Source organism: Diospyros lotus, chromosome 1, assembly GCF_014633365.1.
Source record: "Diospyros lotus cultivar Yz01 chromosome 1, ASM1463336v1, whole genome shotgun sequence".
In the NCBI taxonomy this organism is placed as follows: Eukaryota; Viridiplantae; Streptophyta; class Magnoliopsida; order Ericales; family Ebenaceae; genus Diospyros; species Diospyros lotus.
This window is the reverse complement of record NC_068338.1, coordinates 19768511-19789545: the sequence shown is the minus strand read 5'-3', so window position 1 is coordinate 19789545 and position 21035 is coordinate 19768511. Positions and strand designations below refer to the sequence as shown.

Below are 21035 nucleotides of genomic sequence, written 5' to 3'. Positions count from 1 at the left end.
TTATAAGCTTGACATTATACTTCTAGTTAAGATAATTGCTAAGAAATCACCTCAAAACTATTGTATTATTTTCTATATCTGGTTTCTTTTACCATTGCAAGTTACAGATTAGTTGAAATAAGAAGCGACATATGGCAGCACTTGGATACTTGTTAGATGCTACAGGAAAGATCATTGTTGGATGTATCAAGTGTCACTAATAGAAACCCAATAGATGTTATGACAATAATAAGATAACTGTCAAAATCTGGTGCTTCAGGAGGTGTAAATTCTGAGTTAACTATCTCCATGTGTATCGAAATCTGGTGCTTCTGGAGCAGAGTAAAATTCCGAGGTTGACCATGTTTATGTGTGACTTTAATTTAATGACAAATATTGCAAGTTCGAACTATCAAGCCTCTTCATATACATTCATATCCTATTTTTATGCAGGTCAATTTTCAAGAAAAAAAAAAAGTTTTTATCACAATAAATATCCATTCTCTAGAGCACCATTTACCAATAAATCATAGTTGTTCAAGATATATTCAAGTATCACATTGGTGCTCTAAAGAATCCAAAAGCATAAAGTGTTGATCCAGTTCTAACTATAAAGGAGCAAGGATTCGGGACACTTACGGGAAGCCACCAACAAGAAATAAATACTCCCATAGAATAAAGTGATATTATAAGGCAAGGTAATAAGTAAGGAAACCTGCACAGTTTGAAAAACGAAAACAAGAAATAATTACTCCCATAGAATAGAGTGATATTATAAGGCAAGGTAATAAGTAAGGAAACCTGCACTGTTTGAGAAACGAGTTATTTTCATGTAGAGGAAAGCAATTTATTGATATGGATGACAAGAAACAAAAACCATAAACATCAGAGCATTGGCATACCTTCCAAACAAGGAAATTCCAGAAAATATATCTGGATACTTCTCCACAGGCTGATGATGCAGAGAGAAGCCATTAAAAACTGATTAGAATCTTTATTATCAAAAGAAACTTGCACAAAACTATTCAAAAGTAACTTTTTACTATGTGTGAATCCCATTTAAGGTAAGTTCGACTAACATATCTTCTTTGGAAGAACTTTACTATAAGTTCAGAAATAAAATTTAGGCTGATTTTGCTTAAATAACTTGAAAGGAGATGAGAAGTGTTAACAAGAACTTTAATTTTCAGCATATTATGTGGAGAACATACTCCACAAACATTTGAAGAGGCAATATTTTGTTTGTATTTCCAACTTATGTAACCATTTTCTCCGAAAAAAAGATCTATAATCAAAAGTAATGAACCATGCATAACAGTAAACCATACATTAAGGAAATGGCTACACATCCAAGTGAAATACAAAAGATATGATTCTTTCACTCAAACTGGGGCTAGGAAGATGCGAATCATAGACTCAAACTCATTCAATTAACAACAAACAAATCGCCCAAAAGCAGAACATTTTCTACTTTAAAAAATGATAATGGTCTGTAGCACCACCAAATTAACTAGTGTGCTAGGAGATTAACACCTCTAGTGTTGGAGTCTTACTTATATTGCTTAAACATCAGAGGTCCTTTGAAAATTCACAAAACACATATAGTTAACTAGGAAGTCATCAATAACATAGTTGAGGCAGGAACTACTTCAGGTCTGAGGACGGATATTGATCTGCAACCCTTACTTTTCCTCTACCTGTGCAAGTATTATAACATCGATACAGTCTCAATCTATCACTATCATAAGGTGCTAAGAGAATGGAATAGGAGAAACTTCATAAAAGAGAAAATGAATTTGAAAGGAAGGGCATACAAATCGCTAAGAAGAATCATTTTGTATATGTAAGTTCTAATCTTCCTCTGTTTCCCCATGCTACTGCTACCACCAATATTGATAATGTAAGAATGTCAACAAGAATAAGAATTCAGTACTTAAGAGTCTAAGTTATTTATATGCCACCAATAACATTTTGTTGCAACATATTAATGTAAAGATTTGGAAAAAATAATAATAATAACAGTAATTCAATTTTAAAAGAAATATATATATAAAAAAATAAATATATATATTAAAAAAACCAGAAAATATAAAAAGAAAAGGGGGAGGTGCGCGGGCTGCCCCCCCCACGAAATCTTCTCTCTCTCTCTCCTTATCTTTCTCTCTCGCTCTCTCTCGGATTTTCGTTGATTTCTCACGATCCGACTGTTTGATCTTCGATCCGACTTCATTTCCACTGTTTAAGCGCCCCCGATCTACAAAGAGGTAAGTGCTTTTGTATGGTTTTTGTTGGTTTGGCCATTATTTCGCGAGATGTATGTGTAGGCACGATGTGAGTTTTGGCCGGTTGTTTAAAGTCAGATCTATGGAGATCTGACCGTTGAATTTGTTTGGTCTTGAGATATGTTGGTCGGAATGCTCGAGGGTATCAGATGGCGGTCTCAGATCGCCGAAAATCACCGGCCACAGTGGCCAGCAGTGACTGGCAGTGAACCTTTGTTTTTGGCCGAAAACTTAATCTTAGATCTACGAAAATCTAGCCGTCCGATCTTTCTCATTTTTTGGTATGTTGGTCCCCTTGGTGTTGCGCACCTCATGGTAGCCTCCGATCGTCAGAAAAATGGCCGGCAGTCGGCGATGGCCAGAAAGCGTCCCTATGTTGGCCGAAAATTAATTCTTAGATCTGTTAAAATCTAACCGACTGATGGCTCTCATTTTGAGATATGTCGATGTTCGTGGCGAGGGCTTCGTTTCGATATCCTGGTCGGCCATGTTTCGTCGGCCGGTGGCGGCAGATTGTTGGGAAGAAAGAAAAGAAAGGAAAAAAGAAAAAAAAAAAAAGAAAAAGAAAAGAAGAAAAGAAAAGAAAAAGGAAAGAAAAAAAAAGAAAGAAAAAAACGGCGTTTGGGGCTGGGCAGGTTGAGTAAGGTTTTGGTCTAGGATGGCGGGGCCCGATTAGGTTATAGAATGACCCAATGTGTTGGGCATGGTTTGACCTAGTTGTGGCAACTATTGGGCTGGCTCACTCGGCTTGTTTTCCCTTGTTATCGCTTGTTCGTGAACCTAGGATGACTTGGTTAGGTTAGTCCTACTCAGGATATCGACGTCAGTCTAATTTGGATTCTCCCTAGGTCTCTTGGAATTGGCGATGTGACTGGCGAGTCACTTTGCTGATTAGAGTTCTAAAGATGAAGCCCTATTAGATGACTCAAGGCCGAGCAAGACTGACCCCGGGTGCGTTCTAGGCTAGCCTATAATGATGACTTGGGTTTATCCCAAATCCTGATTTCTGATGGATTCATTTTATCCTGAGACTAGCACATTGCAAATCATTTCTTTTAAGTCATCTATTAAATCACTAATTAATTAATTATTATGTTTTAAAAAAATTTACTAATTGAGTTATAAATATAAATATATATGTATTTTGAAAAAGATAAATTTTAAAAATATTATCTATATTAAAAGAAACCTAGTTTATGAGTGAATATAGAAATATATATATTATTCTTATTGCAGCCTATAAGTGGGTGTGTAGTTCCACTATACACTTATGTGTAGCATGCAAAGCGAGGCATGATGACGTAGTCAATGGCTAAGCTCGACGAATTCCATGGCGCCAAATTCAAATATTATGCGAGCCAAGGTATAAAATGACTGATTCAGGGTGTTAGGCAATGGTTAAGACTTTAAGTAATTTTTATTATGTCACTACTTTTATTACCCAAATGTGATCACCCTATTTTATTTATTGTAGGCTTGGATTCCCAGGACTTTACTCGATCTTCTCCCCAGACTCGGACATGAGTCATCCTTTCCCAGGCGAGTAGACATGATATGTTATGTTTACCTTATTTTGTGCACGTATATATTGTTCCATGCATAACTTGTATATGATTTTTATATGCAAATCACGGAAAAACACTTTTAAATGTTTCTAAATTGCATGAAATATTTTCATCTTACTAGGAGAGACATAAGTAGAAATATACCCTAACTGATTTCTTGTCTTTAAATATGTGAAATATTGAATGATATGGTGCATTTTGGGCACCACATGAAATGATAAATGGTTATGACTTATGCATTAAGTAAGGTATCATTTGCATTATTATTAGAGGACTATCTAGTAGATTAGATTCCCTGGTGACTCACAGCAAGAAAAGATCATGGTACTGTGAGGCTTGGCATGCCAAGGCCATGAGACACATGGATAGTATGTTTCAGCATTGCTATCACGTGGGCTATGATGGTATTATAGTGTGATGATGATATATGTGCCAGTATATGTACTTGTGTGCATTTGTGTATAGGCGTTAGGCCAGTTTCTACTAGTGTGTTCTCAGACTCTGTGCATGCATCACATATAAAAAGTATAGGAGACTTAGGTGGTTAGGTGAGCAACTTATGGGAGTTGTCTCTAGGCACCTATTTTTTCTACACTATGTTTTCCTTTGAACCTCAAATTGTTTAGACTTATGGTACATATTCTCGTTGTTCATATTATTATTATGTTATTGTATCCATGATGTTCATCCTAGCATTTTTATTGCATACTCTTCTAGTAGACATGACATACCTTATTCTCGCAAGTCCACAAAAACTCACATTTTTTTTAAAAAAAATATTTTCAGGAGATTCTTCTTTTGAATATTGGTCCAGCAGATCTTCTGGTATGATGTCAGACCCCTTTTGATTCTTGATGTAATATAGGATGCTCTGTGGAGACGTACACGTATTGTTGAGTCTGTTATTTTGTATTTTATTTTTGTGATACATAATTGTGCCAAAGGCCCTAGATATGGGACTGTATATGTATTTATGACAGCAGGAGGATGGATATTCGTATTTTTGTGTAGCTGCTGTATATGAGATATTGAGATTTTTGTGGAATGTTGATATAGTATTTGATTCCATGTCTCTATATTTTGTCAGTAGTATTAATATTTTTTTTTTTAGCATATCGAGCTAGAGAAGAGGCTTACTAATCCACAGTAGGACTGCTGGGCCTAGGGATTAGTGCCGGTCATGACTTATTAAAAATCGAGTTGTGACAATTAACCCACAGTTTACCCCATCAATATAGCAATTGAAAGGAACAAATTGGGCATGGGCCTAATCTATTAGCTTCACATATTCTTGGTATCTACAGGCACTAGGACATTTTATTTCAGATAAAATTTCATGTTTGGACACCTTAAGTGTTGAACCTAGAAGATAGCAGAAAACAACTACAATATTTTAGACTTCAAATCAAATAATACATGTTATCTATAGAAACTAGGCAACTAGAGCATTCAATGTCGTAAGAATAGAATGTGTAGGAAAGTCAACTCTATAAATATAGAAAGTAGAATATCCTAATCATGATCCTAGGATCTACAATGTTTATATAATAGTGTAAGTTGTCTCTGCAATATAAGAAAGAACAGAATATTTTTCTCTTTTTACATGGTATCAGAGCCAGCCCGTTTGCCCTATTTGAGCAAGCCCGTCTGTCCGAGTTGAAGCAGCCCTTGTCATGCCCAAGATCCGATTACAAGGTGCAGTTCCAAGCCCAGGCGAGCCCAGTTCCAGTTCAAGTTGCAGTTGTGGTGGCATCCTGTTGAATCCCGACAGTGCAGGATTCATCCCAGTTCCAGTTCTTGTTGCAGTTGTGGAATCAATTCTTCCCTATATCGTTCCTATTCTATTCCCCTCGTGTCCACTTGTTCCAATCATCTAGTCCTTCCTGTTCGTCCAGTTGAGTTAGTTGGGTTAGTTCTTGATGGCAGCCCATGACCTAGAAAGAACTAATGCCACCGAACAGGTAGATGCCAAGGAAGTAAAGATTGTGATTTCTGATGTCATTCCCCTTGACAACAAAAATCACAGAACATAAACTCAATGGTAGGAACTATTTAGACTAGAGAAAAACCATTAGGGTACATCTTCGCAGCATTGAATGAGACGACCAACTCACTGATGAATCACCATCTAATGTTGCTGCTAAGAAGGCATCATTGCATGAGGATGCCAAGATATTTCTGCAGATCCAAAACTCTATTGACACTGAGGTAATTGGGTCTAGTGAATCATTGTGAATTTCTTAAGAAGCTTAAGGATTACCTAGCCTTTTTGTACTCCAGCAAAGATAATGTCTCTCGCATCTATGATGTCTATAAGGAGTTTTACCCCCTAGAGAAACAAGATAGGACCCTTATAGAATATTTTATGGACTTCAAATGGGGGTATGAAGAGTTGAATTCTCTTCTTCCATTTAACACCGATGTAAAGACGCAGCAATCTCAGCATGAACAGATGGTTGTTATGAGTTTTCTAGCAGGATTACCAGCAGAATTTGATGCTGCACAAACGCAGATTTTGTCCAGCCCGGAGGTTGGATCACTCCATGATGTTTTTACTAGGGTTCTACGAGCAAAAAATCCTTGTCCTCCTCCAGGTACCAATTCTGCTCTTGTAAGTTGCAGTAACTGGGGTGCAAAATGAACATCGTGGTGGAAAGGGCGATTGGAATGGTCGTGACAAGAGGCACAATGGTGATACTAGTGGCAGTGGGGGTCATGGTTCTGATAATAGCAGTAGACCTACATGTTATCACTGCAGTGAGGTTGGTCACAACAAACATACTTGCTGGAAACTTCATGGGAAACCCTCACAGTCGCAAGTTGCCAATATTGTTGCTCATGATAAGAGCCCTTCACCTTCTAAACAAACAATTCTAATTTCTGCTGATGAATACGCTCGTTTTACCCAATACCAAGCCTCCAAATCATCTATCAATGCCCCGATAGCCATTAGTGATAGCTCAGGTAATCCTACTACATGTCTTATGTCATCCTTTGCCAAATGAGTCATTGATTCCAATGCTACAAATCATATGACAGGTGACCCAGGTATTCTTTCATCCTTTGATTCCCAAACTCCTTTCCCAAATGTGACATTGGTTGATGGGTCCATTGTGTTTCTAGGCTTGCCCACGTACTCCATCTCTATCATTGTCATCTATTTTATACCTACCTGATTTCTCTTTTAATGTACTCTCTATTAGCAAGCTCAATCATATCCTTAACTATTGTGTCTCATTTTTTCCTTCCCATTATGTCTTTCAAGATCTTATGACGAAGAAGATTATTGGTAAAGGCAATGAGTTTGGTAGTTGTATCTCCTTGACACTATTCCTACCCCACTAATTCCACAACCAACCACTTGCTCTAGTATCCTATCTCCTCTCGATATCCACTGTCGTCTGGCATATCCCTCCTTGTCTACATTAAAGAAGTTGTCTCCTCATTTTTCTTCTTTATCTCATTTAGAATATGAGTCTTGTCAGTTCACTAAACACCATCATATGTCTTATTTCCCTAAAATTAATAAACGCACTTTGTCTCCTTTTATGTTAGTCCATTCCAATGTTTGGGGTCCTTGTCTGGTACCTCCCAAGTCTAGATATCAATATTTTGTAACCTTTATAGACGATTATTCTCGTGCTACGTGGCTCTATTTAATGAAATCTCGCACTGAATTATTTTCTATATTTTGTTCCTTCCTTGCTGAGATCCAAACACATTTTCATACTAATGTGCGTGTTTTACATAGCAATAATGCCACTAAATATTTTTCTACTGCATTTACCTCTTTTCTGTCACAACATGGCATTCTTCATGAATCGTCTTGTATTGATACCCTACCCCATAATGGTGTTGCCAAAAGAAAAAACAAACATCTATTGGAAACTGCCCAAGCTCTTCTTCTCCACATGAAAATTCCTAAACCATTTTAGGATGATGCAATCTCTACTACCTATTTCTTGATTAATCGCATGCCTTCATCTATCCTTGGGGGGATATTCTCTATCTTATTTCCTTCTCAATATCTCTTCCCTATTAACCCCTGTATCTTCGATTGCACTTGTTTTGTCCATGATGTCCATCCTCACTTGTCTATGTTGGATCCAAAATCTCTCAAGTATATTTTACTTGAATACTCTTGTACTCAGCAAGGGTATTGCTATTTTTCTCCTACTCTTGGTCAATACTTGATCTCTGTTGATATTACCTTCTTTAAGACCATACCTTTCTTCCCTATCTCCACTGTGACCACTCGCGTTGCTCCAACTGTGTCTCCTAACCCACCTATTCTTCAAGTGTATTCTTCTAGGGTGCCAACTTCACATCCTCCACCGGCTTCTTCTTCATCTGCGAACCCTCCTACATCCCCTACTACCCTGGCTCATCTATCTACTAATTTGAGTCTTGAACTTCCCATCGCTCTTCGCAAAGGTAAATGCCAATGTACGCATCCTATATCTTCTTTTGCTTCTTACACACATTTATCTCCCTCCCCTCAGTGCTATGTTTCATCTTTAGATTTTGTCTTGATTCCTAAATGTTTATCTGAAGCTCTATCTCACCATGGTTAGCATGCAGTTATAGTTTATGAGATGTGGGCCTAGGATGAGAATGGTACTTGGGATCTTGTTCCTTCACCTCTTGGGAAGACAGCTATTGGATGCAAATGGGTCTTTGCTGTCAAGGTTAATCCTGATAGTTCTGTGGCTCAGCTTAATGCCAGTTCGATTGATAAATGGTATGCTCAAACCTACAGTGTTAATTATTCTGATACTTTTTCTCTAGTGGCTAAACTTGCTTTTGTTCGCTTGTTTATCTCTCTATATACTACGAATGATTGGTCCTTCTATCAATTCGATGTCAAAAATGTTTTTCTTCATGGTGACTTACAAAAGGAAGTCTATGGAGCAACCACCTGAGTTTGTTACTCAGGGGGAGTCCGAAAAGGTCTGTAAACTTCAAAAATATCTATATGGTCTAAAACAAAGTCCTTGGTTTGGGAAATTTAGTGAGGTTGTTCAGGAGTTCAGACTTAAAAAAGGTTCCTACGATCATTTTGCATTTTATTAACAATCAAAAGCTGGTATAATATTGTTAGTCGAATATGTTGATGATATTGTCATCACAGGGAGTAACAATGTAGGCATTGCAACTCTTAAGTCCTTCATCCAGTTGAGATTTTAGACCAAGGACTTGGGAGAGTTGAAATATTTCTTGGGAATTAAAGTAATGATCTAAAAAAGGTATATTTCTCTCCCAACGTAAATGTGTCCTTTATCTTTTAACTAAAACAAGGAAGCTGAGAGTCAAATCATGTAGTGCACCAATGATTATGAACTTGCAACTTACAACAAATAAGGGAAAGTTGTTTGAAAATCTTGAAATGTATAGAAGGTTGGTGGGGATACTAAACTATCTAACCGTGACTTGTCCTGATATTGCTTATCATGTCAGCAATGTAAGTTAATTTATGTCCTCTCTAAGAATGGCACATTGGACTGCTTTAAAGCAGATTTTATGTTATCTCAAAGGAGCCCCAGGACATGGCATATTATATAAAAATCATAGGCACTTTAATATTGAATGTTTCACAAATGCAGATTGGGCTTCTTCTAAGGTTGATGAAGATCAACAACAGTATGTGGTGTCATCGTTGGTGGCAATTTGGTCTCATGGAAGAGTAAGAACTAGAATGTGGTATCTCAATCTAGTGTAAAATCAAAATATCGAAGAATGCACAGTCAACATGTGAACTTATCTGGATCTATCAACTAATGAGTGAAATTGGATTAGACAAACCTCTGCTTATGAAGTTATGGTGTGATAATCAAGCTCCTCTTCATTTGAATCAAATCCAGTTTTCCACAAGAGAACCAAACACATTGAAGTTGATTGTCATTTCATCCGAGAAAAAATCCAACAAAACATCATATCAACTGGTCATGTTAAGATAGGCGAACAACTAGGTGATATATTCACAAAGGCATTGAATGGTTCTAGAATTGACTATCCATGTAACAAGCTGGACATGATTAACATCTATGCTCTAGCTTGAGGATGAGTGTTATCCATAGAAACTAGACAATTGAGCATTCAATGTTGTAAGAATAGAACATGTAGGAAAGTCAACTTTGTAAATATAGAAAGTAGAATATCCTAAGCACAATCCTAGGATCTAGAATGTATATATAATAGTGTAATTTGTCTCTGCAATATAAGAAAACACAATATTTTTCACTCTTTACAATACAAAAAAGCTTTGAGACAACTGTCATCAAACCCTAACCAGTCATGACCCTTCTACAAGAAATCAGAAAGGAACTTAACTCTTCCAGCCTTAAGCCTTGATTATCTTCACACAAAGTCTCCATTTATTTACTTCATAATAAGGCCTGATGTAGAATAACCCTTTACAATTAAGTGGCATGTATGTTGGCCCTTACACTTGCAATTTAAATTCACACAAGCCATTTTAACAATTCTAGGTCAGATTACATTTTAACTGCTTCGATTTCAGCTTTCATAGTCTAACTATCAAAGGTCCTTCCAACATAAATTATTCATTCATGATAATTGACGAGGGGATAATTAAAATCATTGTCACAATATAAATTGCCTACTCATTATGACTGTCCAAACAACTAGCTACCCTGGATGTGTCTTAGGTATACCGAAAGGACCTAGAACCTAAATCATATAACACACAATAATCAAAAACCTTAATTGCAATTTATTCCAAAGTAAGAATAACTTATATTAAATTAATACCCAATTAAAGTAATCCCTTCATCAAAGTCGCTCATCTTGGAAATATCATAAAGATATTCTGGAAATAAAATAACAGTTTACTCAAAAGACTCAAGTAATAGCTGGATTGTTCTCCTAATCTTATGGCCTGAAAAATAGGAGATGAAAGGATAAAGTGATTGGGAGATTTGAAAAACTCCAAGAATAAAGGTAAAGGCAGCAGCATAATTCAAGATATCTCAACAAATTTTTAAATTCTTATTGCTATATTTTATCTTCAAAACATATTCAAATATGTTCCTAGAATATAGGAGATAACCTAGTTGTCGTGTATAAATATCCTATACTACTTGAGAATCAATCAAGCATCTATAATTTTCTCAGCTTGTTTCATTTTTCTATATGGTATTAAAACCTCCTTTCTTAGAACCCTAATTCTTTTTCCACCACTATCTTTAGTTTTTTTTTTTTTGTGCCATTACAACCTTCATTGCTATTCAACCACTACCCTCAACTCTCCCCCTTTTTTCAGTCTTCATTGCTGCATCTATTTTAGCCAATATTGTCACTACCATGTCTATAATTTCTAATGCAATCACCCCAAATCATTCCGATCTTCTATTAGGGGGATCAACCCATTGATTTCTCGGGTGATCTTCAACCTACTGAACATACACCTATCTCTCATAATGATCTTCATCCTATCAATTCAGCTTATTGACTCCAGGGAAAGAATTATCTCCAATGGTCCCAAGTAACCTCTACCTATCTAAAAAGGTGTGGAAAACTATCTCACCTAAGCGGTATGGGTTTTAATTCTACCGATGCAAGGTTTGGGGCATGGGATGAAGAAGATGCCATCATTATGTTCATGGCTTTGGAACTCCATGTTACCAGAAATAAGTAGAAACTACATGTTTCTATCTTCTGCCCATGACATTTGGGAGAGATTCTGCAAAAGCTATTCCATGAAACAGGATGCTACAGTTATCTATGACATTCAGACCAAGGGTGCTACTATGAAGCAAGGAGGGATGACAGTGACTGATTATTACAACACACTTACAAATATTTGGTTTGAGATCAATCATTACTAGAATATGCCAATGATCTGCTTTGAAGATACTATAACACACGCTGCATTTGTGGAGAGAGATAAAATCTTTGATTTTCTTACTGGTCTTAACCTAGAGTATGACCAAGTAAAAGTGCAGATTTTAATTTCCCAGCTGCATGCTGATAGGATGATTGGTGTCCCCTCGGATCAGGAGATTAAGGTGCCCTCTTTGATATTGGGGATGACAAGGCTCCCGGGCCAGATGGGTTCTCTTCCTGTTTTTTCAGGAAAGCGTGGAGCATTGTGGGGCTTCAGTTTTGCCAAGCTATTAAGGAATTCTTTAGCTCGGGCTCGCTATTAAAGCAGATCAACCATACGGCTATTGTGCTGGTGCCTAAGATAGCTCATGCCTCGAGTGTAGCTAATTATAGGCCTATATCTTGCTACAATGTTCTGTACAAAGTTATTTCTAAGACATTGGCGTCTAGGTTGGTCCCGGTGCTCGGCTCTATTGTTGACTAGGCCCAAGCTGCCTTTGTTGAAGGAAGAAGCATTTCAGATAATGTTCACCTTGTCCAAGAGCTGTTGAGAAAGTATTGTCGTAAGAGGATTTCTCCGAGATGCCTTAAAGTGGATTTAAGTAAGGCGTATGACTCTGTTAATTGGAGTTTTATTAGGCAGGTGTTGGTGGGCCTTGGCTTCCACTCTCGATTTGTTGGTTGGGTCATGGAGTGCATTACTTCTCCTTCATATTCGATTGTGGTCAATGGAGCCTTGTGCGGGTTTTTCAAAGGGGCTAAGGGGCTTCGGTAGGGAGACCCTATATCTCCTTTCATTTTTGTGTTATGCATGGAATATCTTTCTAGAGCCTTAAATTATGTTGTCTGCTAGCTAGATTTCAACTTCCATCCCAAGTGCAGCAAGCTCGATATTTCTCACCTTATCTTTGCTGATGATATTATGCTCATGTCAAGGGGGGGATCCCATTTCAGTTTCAATGCTTATGAGCTGCCTTAATGAGTTTGCTACTATATCTGGTTTGTCTGCTAATTTGAGGAAGTCAAGCGTGTTTTTACTACTGGGATTCAGGGTGTGGATATGCAGGATATCCTTAGCATCATGGGCTTCCAAAGAGGCAGCATGCCCTTCCGGTATTTGGGGCTGCCTCTTGTGGCTCAGAAGCTAAGAGTGAGCTTTTATGCGTCTCTTATTAATAAAATTTCGGATTGTATCAGTTCATGGATAGCTTCCTCATTATCATATGCTGGGAGAGCAGAGCTAATTCAGGCTGTTCTTCAAGGGGTCGAATGTTATTAGCTTTCAATCCTCAATGTTCCTGGTGCAGTGATTGACAATTTATCCCGGTTATGTAGGCTCTTCTTATGGAATTCAAAGATCTCATTGATTCCTTGGAGGTCTGTGTGTATGCTGAAGTCTGAAGGTGGCCTGGGCCTCAGAGATCTTAGAAGCTAGAACAATGGGTTGTTATCCAGGATTTTATGGAACATCCACTCCAAGAAGGACTCTCTTTGGGTGAAATGGATTGGCCATCAGTATTTAGGGGCAGCATCCATATGGGAGAGGGAGCGCAGAGAGGATGATTCCTCTTTATTCAAGAAGCTGCTGAGTATCAGGGACACTCTTGTACAAGATAGAGGTTCCCTCAATGGAGCTTTGGCTATTTTAGAAGGGTGGAACAAAAATAGGTCCTTCAGCACTAAGGCAGCGTATGATTATTTTAGGCCCAAGGGGCAGAGAGATAAGTGGGCTTCGGTGGTCTAGAAGTCCAACCTTATCCCCAAGCATGCCTTCATTTTGTGGTTGTGTGCCAAGGAGAAAATCCTCACGAAGGATAAGCTTATATTCCTTGATATTGATCGCTTATGCCCTATGTGTGGTGATGCTGATGAGTCCGTGGGTCATCTTTTCTTTCAGTGTCGGATCAGCACGGTCATTTGGAGCTCGATTAGAACTTGGCTAGGCCTTGCTCGTGCTATGCCTTCGCTGCCGAGGGCGCTTAAGTGTATCCAGCATCAAGCTAGAGGTTCTTCTTGGCTGAGTCGGGTTAAAAGGATGGCTTTGGCAGCCACGGTCTACCACATTTGGGTTGCTAGAAATCGTGTTGTTTTTGAGAATGTCCCTGTTGTGAGAGCATTTCTTATAGGATTAAAACCTTTGTATACAAAGCTATGTTTTCTTTGTATCCCCATATTTTAATTCAGTATGGATCTCTTGCTCATGTTCTTTAGTTTTTGGGTGGTTCTCTTTGTCCTAGGTATGCCCGGTGTATACTGTACATTTTGATCTTTATATATATTTATATTTTGATAAAAAAAAAAAGTGCAGATTTTGGGAAAGGACCCTATTCCTCTGGTTGCAGAGGTATTCTCTATTGTTCAACGAGAAGAGACGTGGCGCTCTGCCATGTTTGATCCACCAACACCAGTTGGATCTGCTATGGCAGTAAATAAGACCATTCCAGTTACAGTTAAACCAAGATCTAAGCCCAACAAAGATGGTTTATGGTGTAGCTACTGCAAGAAATCGAGACACAAAGAAAATTGTTTCAAACTTCATGGAAAAGAACAAGTACTCAGCAGATTGTGAGGCTTTAAAGGAATTCCCAATGGCCGAACTAATCTCACTAATCAAGAAAACTCTCAGCCAAAGCAAACTTCCTCATAGAGAATTGATATCAAGGAAGAGATTGAAAGACTAAAAGGTCCCCTTGATACACTTTCCAAGTCCTCTAGTTCTTGTTCATTTGCTCAAAATGGTGTCTGTCTTATTTTTTCCTCTTTTAATGCTTCTAGAACATCTCTACCTAAATGTTGGGTACTTGATTTGGGTGCTACTGACTATATGACCAATGAGTCTACTTCATTTATTTCCTATAAACCAAGTTCAGGGCATCATAAAATCACTATTGTTAATGGATCTTCTCTTACTATTGCTGGTAAGGGAAAAGGGTTAGTTGTCTGATCGAAGCCACTATTTTGATCAAATTTGCTTAATGATGCAAGGTTGTGGGAGGGTTTCTATATAATTTGCTAGATATCAACACACGCTCAGCATAGAAACTGGGAACTCAAAGAGCAAGTGGATGACATGTATTTCGAACTGTTGTGTACTTAGATTATTAGATTGTAATAAGGAGGATATTGTAAGGGCAAGATAGTAATTGGGGCGGTAGTTAGGCGCAACAAGTTGTAATGCTTGTAACTAATTTTGGCGCCTACTTTTTAGCTGTGGAACTCTTTAAAGGCAGAGTCCCGGCTCATTTGAAAGGTATCTAATAAAATTTGAATTGCCTTTTTCTCTAAATTCCCTTCTTAATTTCTCTCTCTCTTTTCCTCTCCCTCTTCGTTCTTCATTCTAATTCTTCAATTCCCTTCTTCCCACCTAAAATTCCCTCAGTCAAATCGGTAATCTAACAAAGTGGTATCAAAGCTCCTTCCTAGCCAACGTCTGGTGACCTTCTACGATGGCCAACGGTACTCGTATGAAGCAGATGGAGCTGCAACTACAGCAAGTGTCAGCAACGGTGATGGAGGTACAACAACAGATGGGATCTATGGAGGATACAATTAGAACCGTTGTGGATAAGAGATTAGAGATGGTGGCGGATTGGTTGCAAGGAGACATGTGTAGCCAGATTCGCACGAAAATGCGAGAGCAAAGTAATATGGTTCGAGAACAAATGAAGCAATTCATGCTGATGTTCTTGAATTAGACTCAGGTACGAATATCTCCCGATTTTCCTCCCCGGGAACACTTGGATCCGATACTTCCAAGTGTCGGAGTGAGCCAGCGAATGGTAGTGTCTTTGAAATTGGGGGGTGATCCAATAGGTATGGGAGAAGTTGGAGTAGAAAGGAGACTAGAAGCTTCGACAAATGTTGGACCTACGCATTTCCCGGTACCGAAGTTGGAATTACCTATTTTCAATGAAATGAAGCCACGATGGTGGATCAAAAGGTGTGAAAAATTGTTCAACATCCACCAGGTAGCTGACGACCAGAAAGTAAGTCACTTTGGCTACCGCCTTCCTGAACGATGTGGGAGATATTTGGTTCCAAGGATGGTCAGGCGTGAGAGGGGACTACAATTTGGAGGAATTTGCGAGAGGATTATGTGAAAGGTTTGGAGAAAGGAAAACGGTGGATATCGTAGAAGAATTTAATAAGTTGAAGCAGAGAGGTATGGTGCAGGAGTATCAACTCCAGTTTAAGGAGCTAAAATCATTAATGCTCAGTTGGAATCCATATATGACGGAGGAATATTTCGTATCAAGCTTCATCAGCGGTTTGAGTGATGACCTTAGATCTATGGTGAAGATGATGAGGCCTCGAACAGTACAAGAGACTGCGGAGGATGCATTGCTACAGGAACTAATAATCTAGGCTTTGATGAGGAAACAAAGAACCCAAGGAAGAGGAGGTGTCTACGGAGTAAATTCCCCAGGAGGGAGGGTGCAAGGGAAGGAAATGGTTAGATCAGAGATAAGATCTAAATTTCCAGCAAACCCTTCCTTGGGACAGCAAGGAGTTAGATAATGGGAACACTAAAGATCAGCAGGGTTATGCTACTAGTATGGAGATAAATACACTCCAGGGCATCAGAGTAAGAGACAACTTCTTTTTTTGGAAGGGAGGGAGATGGACAAAGATGCTGAAGGAGACACAATAGTCGTAGCTAAGGAGCTAGAAGAGGAAGACAATGGGGTTATTTCGCTACATGTAATTAAGGGGATTGCAGGCAACAAGATCATTAAGGTGGAAGGGAAGTCTCAAGATAACACTCTCATGGTGTTGATTGATAATGGGAGTACCCACAGTTTCATTGATGAGGGAATCGCCAGAAAGTTGAATTGTGAACTATCCAATACTCAACCACTCTCGGTGACAGTTGCTAATGGAAGTAAGGTCCCAAGCCAATCAGCCTGCTTGGGGTTTTGCTGGATGATGCAGGGGGAAGCCTTTATTGTTGATTTGAGATTGCTAAAACTTGGGGGGTGCCACATAGTCTTGGGGGTCGATTGGATGAAAGGAGTGAACCTGATTAGTTTTGATTTCAACAAAATGGAGACAACATTGGAGAAGGAAGGCTAGAGAGTAACCCAGGGAATGTGGAGAATGGAATCTGCAAGATGATCAAGGGTAAGATACTTCAGAAGTTGTTCAAGTACAAAATAGCCCAAGTAACCCAACTATTCTCGATTGAGACCCACGACAAAGAAGAAAACCAGGAAGGTCTAGGAGGACAATGAATGATGACCAACAACAGTCAAAACCCATCGCCATGGCAAGTACATGAATTGGAATTGTTAGATTTATTGCTGATTGAATTCCAGGACTTATTTGTAGAGCCTAAGGAACTACCTCTTACTAGACCCTTTGACCATTCTATAAACCTCTAACCCAACTCAACGCCTATTAATATTAGATCCTACCGATACCCACCAAAACTCAAATCTGAAATTGAGAAAATGGTGAAAGATATGCTAGCCAATTCTATCATTAGACCCAACAAGAGTCCTTTTGCATCACCCATCCTTCTAGTTAAAAAGAAATATGGCACCTGGCGCTTTTGCATTGATTGCCGTCAGCTTAATACCATCACTATCAAAGATAAATTTCCTATCCCCATTATTGAAGATCTATTAGATGAACTTAGATATGCGACAGTCCTTTCCAAACTTGATTTAAGATCCAATTATCATCAGATTCGAATGGATCCAAATGACATCCACAAAATGGCCTTCAAAATCCACCATGGCCACTATGAATTCACAGTCATGCCCTTCGGCTTGACCAATGCCCCAGCCACATTCCAAGACTTAATGAACCACATATTTGAACCCTATCTCAGAAAGTTTGTGCTGGTTTTTTTTGATGATATCCTACTTTATAGCCCGACATTTTCTAAACACCTAGACCACCTTAGGGTTGCATTCCAAGTCCTTCAATTCAATCAGCTATACATCAAAAGATCTAAATGTGCCTTTGCCCAACAGCAGATAGAGTATTTGGGGCATATTATTTCGAATGTTGGAGTTAGCACAGATCCAAAGAAAATAGCTGCAATGACTGCTTGGTCAAGACCCACTAGTGTCAAAGCCCTGAGAGGCTTCTTGGGTTTAACTAGATACTATAGACGTTTTGTGAGGAATTACGGAGTAATAAGCAAGCCCCTCACAAAATTGTTGAAGAAAGATGGGTTCAAGTGGGATGAGAAGGTTAACAGATCTTTTGAACAGCTGAAGAAGGCCATCAGTGAGGTCCCTATCTTAGGACTTCCTGATTTTAACAAGCCATTTATTTTGGAGGTAGATGCTAACAGCACAGGGGTGGGAGCAATCCTAGTTCAAGATGATCGGCCATTAGCCTTCCTAAGTCAAGCATTAGCCCCAAGACACCAAGGCCTCAGCATCTACGACAAGGAATTACTAGTTGTACTTATGGCAGTTGAGAAGTAAAGACACTACTTAGAAGGAGGACAATTTATAATTAAAACGGATCATGAGAGCCTTAAGTTCCTCCTCCAACAACGGCTACATACACACCTCCAAAGAAAAGGGATGGCAAAGTTGATGGGTCTCAATTATGCGATCCAATTTAGAAGGGGAAAGGAAAACGTGGTAGCTGATGCCCTCTCACGATGCTTTGAAGGATTAACTGCAGCCATCATTGCAATGGTACCAGACTGGTATCAAGAAGTGGCTGTTAGTGGAGCAACTAAGCATAGATGGAAACAACAGACTAGGGCATACTATGACCAAGGGGTTACTGAGACACCAAGGCCGATTGGTGATTGGGGAATGTGAAACACTAAGGAAGAGAATACTCCAAACATTGCATGAACCGCCTATTGGGGGGTACTTGGGCATCCAGAGTACTTACAGGAAGGTGAAGTAGGTATTCTACTAGCCTGACTTAAAGAAATTTGTCATGGAGTTTGTCCTTAATTGTGATATATGCAAACGGTGCAAACACGAAACTATTGCATGCCCTGGTCTCCTACAGCCCCTTGGAGTACCCACTCAAGCATGGGCTAACATTACCATGGATTTTGTAAAGGGATTACCTAGGTTGGAAGGTAAGGACTTATAAACTAGGTATTTCTCTATTTTTTAAGATACATAATATGTTGATTCTCTTTTCTCTTTATAGAGGAAGAGAATAATACAAAAAGAAAGAGGAATATACACAGAATATACATAGCTTCTAAAAATACAAAGAATATTCTATATCCAAAAATACTTCTATTTCTACACTCCCCCTCAAGCTGGCTTGAAGATATCTTCCATGGCAAGCTTGCTCATAAGTTTCTCAAACTGAGTTTTGTGTAATCCCTTTGTAAGAATATTAGCCACTTGGTCAACTGTTGGAATGTAGAGCATACAAATTACTCCATTATCAATTTTTTCCTTGATAAAGTGTTTATCCACCTCTACATGCTTTGTCCTGTCATGGAGAACTAGATTATGAGCAATAGAGATTGCAGCTTTATTATCACAGTAAACTTTAGCTCGTAGAGAAGTGGAGACCCTCAAGTCTAATAGAAGCCTCTTTATCTACGTGACCTCACAAATACCATGGACAACTGCACGAAATTCAGCTTCAGTACTGCTTCTGACCACCACATTTTGTTTCTTACTCTTCCAAGTAACAAGATTACCTCCCACAAAGGTACAGTACCCTAATGTAGATCTTCTGTCAGTTACACTGCCTGCTCAGTCTGCATCTGTAAAAGCCTCTATATGAAGGTGTCCACGTTTTTTAAAAAGTAGACCCTTCCCAGGGGTTCCCTTTAAGTACCGTAGAATTCTGTAAGTAGCTTCAAAATGTTGTGAACCAGGTGAGTGCATAAATTGACTTACAACACTTACAGCAAAGGCAATGTCTGGTCGAGTATGGGATAGATAGATAAGTCTACCCGCAAGCCTTTGATATTTCTCCCTTTCTATCACATTCTTGGCCTCAATAGGTTGAAGTTTTAAGTTGGATTCTATGGGAGTTTTAGCAACCTTACACCCAAGCATTCCTGTTTCACTGAGTAAGTCCAGAATATATTTTCGTTGGTTGACAAAGATCCCCTCCTTAGATCTTGCAAACTCCATCCCAAGAAAATACTTTAGAGGACCCAAGTCCTTTATCTCGAACTCATGAGCTAATCTCCTCTTAAGGTCTTCAATCTCTCCCTTGTCATCACCAGTCATTATTATATCATCCACATAGACAATTAAAATTGCTTTCTTATCGTCACTAGCGTGTTTGAAGAACAGTGTGTAATCTGCTTGACTCTGAATGTAGCCATAGCTTTTCACCGCCTTTGCAAATCTTTCAAACCATGCTCTTGGAGATTGTTTTAGACTATACAAGGATTTTTTTAAACGACATACCTTGTTTGTACCAAGGCTCTTCTCGAATCCTGGTGGGAGATCCATAAACACTTCTTCTTCTAAATCACCATTTAGGAAGGCATTCTTTACATCAAATTGGTGAAGTGGCCAATCGAAATTCACTGCAAGGGAGAGGAGAACTCGAATGGAGTTTATTTTACCTACTGGAGCAAATGTTTCTTGATAGTCGATGCCATATATTTGGGTGAATCCCTTAGCAACCAGCCTTGCTTTGTATCTTTCTATGCTCCCATCTGCCTTACATTTTATAGTAAATACCCACTTACAGCCTACCGTTGTTTTGTCTTCTAGTTTATTCACAATCTCACAAGTTCCATTCTTTCTAAGAGCACTCATTTTCTCCTGGACTACTAACTTTTAATCTGGGTCACCAAGGGCACCCTGAATTGTTCTTGGGACATGCAGGTTAGAAATATTTAAAAGAGAAGCCTTATAATAATTAGACAATTTTTGGTATGACAAGTATTTGGCAATCGGGTGTTTGGTACAAGATCTCACTCCTTTCCTAGTAGCAATAGGTCTATCAAGATCGAACACGTCAAATGAAAAATAATCTGAGGGAGTGAGTTTAGAGTTACCATGAGAAGAAGAAGTACTGTCAGAAGACCCATAATTCGAAGACGTCGATTGTTCAATTGTTAGAGAAATATTCGGAGTATTCTTCAGGGTTTGCCTTCTTGTATAAAACTGAAGCTCCAGTTTTGAAATATTTTGATCCATTTGTGGTAATTCTCCCCCTGATTCCAATCCCATTATGCTAGGCACCTGTGAACCAGACACACCCTGTTCCATAACGTTTGGAACATTTATATCCTTGAGTTGTTTATCAGAGTGGATGGGAGTACCAATCATGGTAGGACGAGGGTCATAGAGTTTCAAGGAATTATCCTTCTCAACATTAGAATTCAAAAAATTATCTTCTTTCTCAATATGCTCCCCCTGAAGATGATTTGTGGTAAAGTAAGGTTGAGTTTCGA

General features: G+C 38.7%; 1 protein-coding gene across 9 annotated transcripts in view; it reads right to left on the bottom strand.

Annotated features, from left to right (window-relative positions):
- LOC127798213 (probable peptide/nitrate transporter At3g43790) overlaps nt 1-21035 on the bottom strand; it is a 94958-nt gene that overhangs the window by 50270 nt on the left and 23653 nt on the right. For 8 of the 9 annotated variants that reach the window (XR_008022353.1, XM_052331667.1, XM_052331606.1 and 5 more), the window contains 2 exons: nt 882-931; nt 619-694 (listed from right to left, as the gene is read on the bottom strand). The exons of the other annotated variant lie outside the window; for it this stretch is intronic. Coding sequence is in view for 7 of the 8 variants with exons in the window: in XM_052331667.1 (XP_052187627.1) it covers nt 619-694; nt 882-931 (126 nt within the window). In the remaining variant the exon portion in view is untranslated. The remainder of the gene's footprint in view (nt 1-618; nt 695-881; nt 932-21035) is intronic. 9 annotated transcript variants of the gene reach the window in all.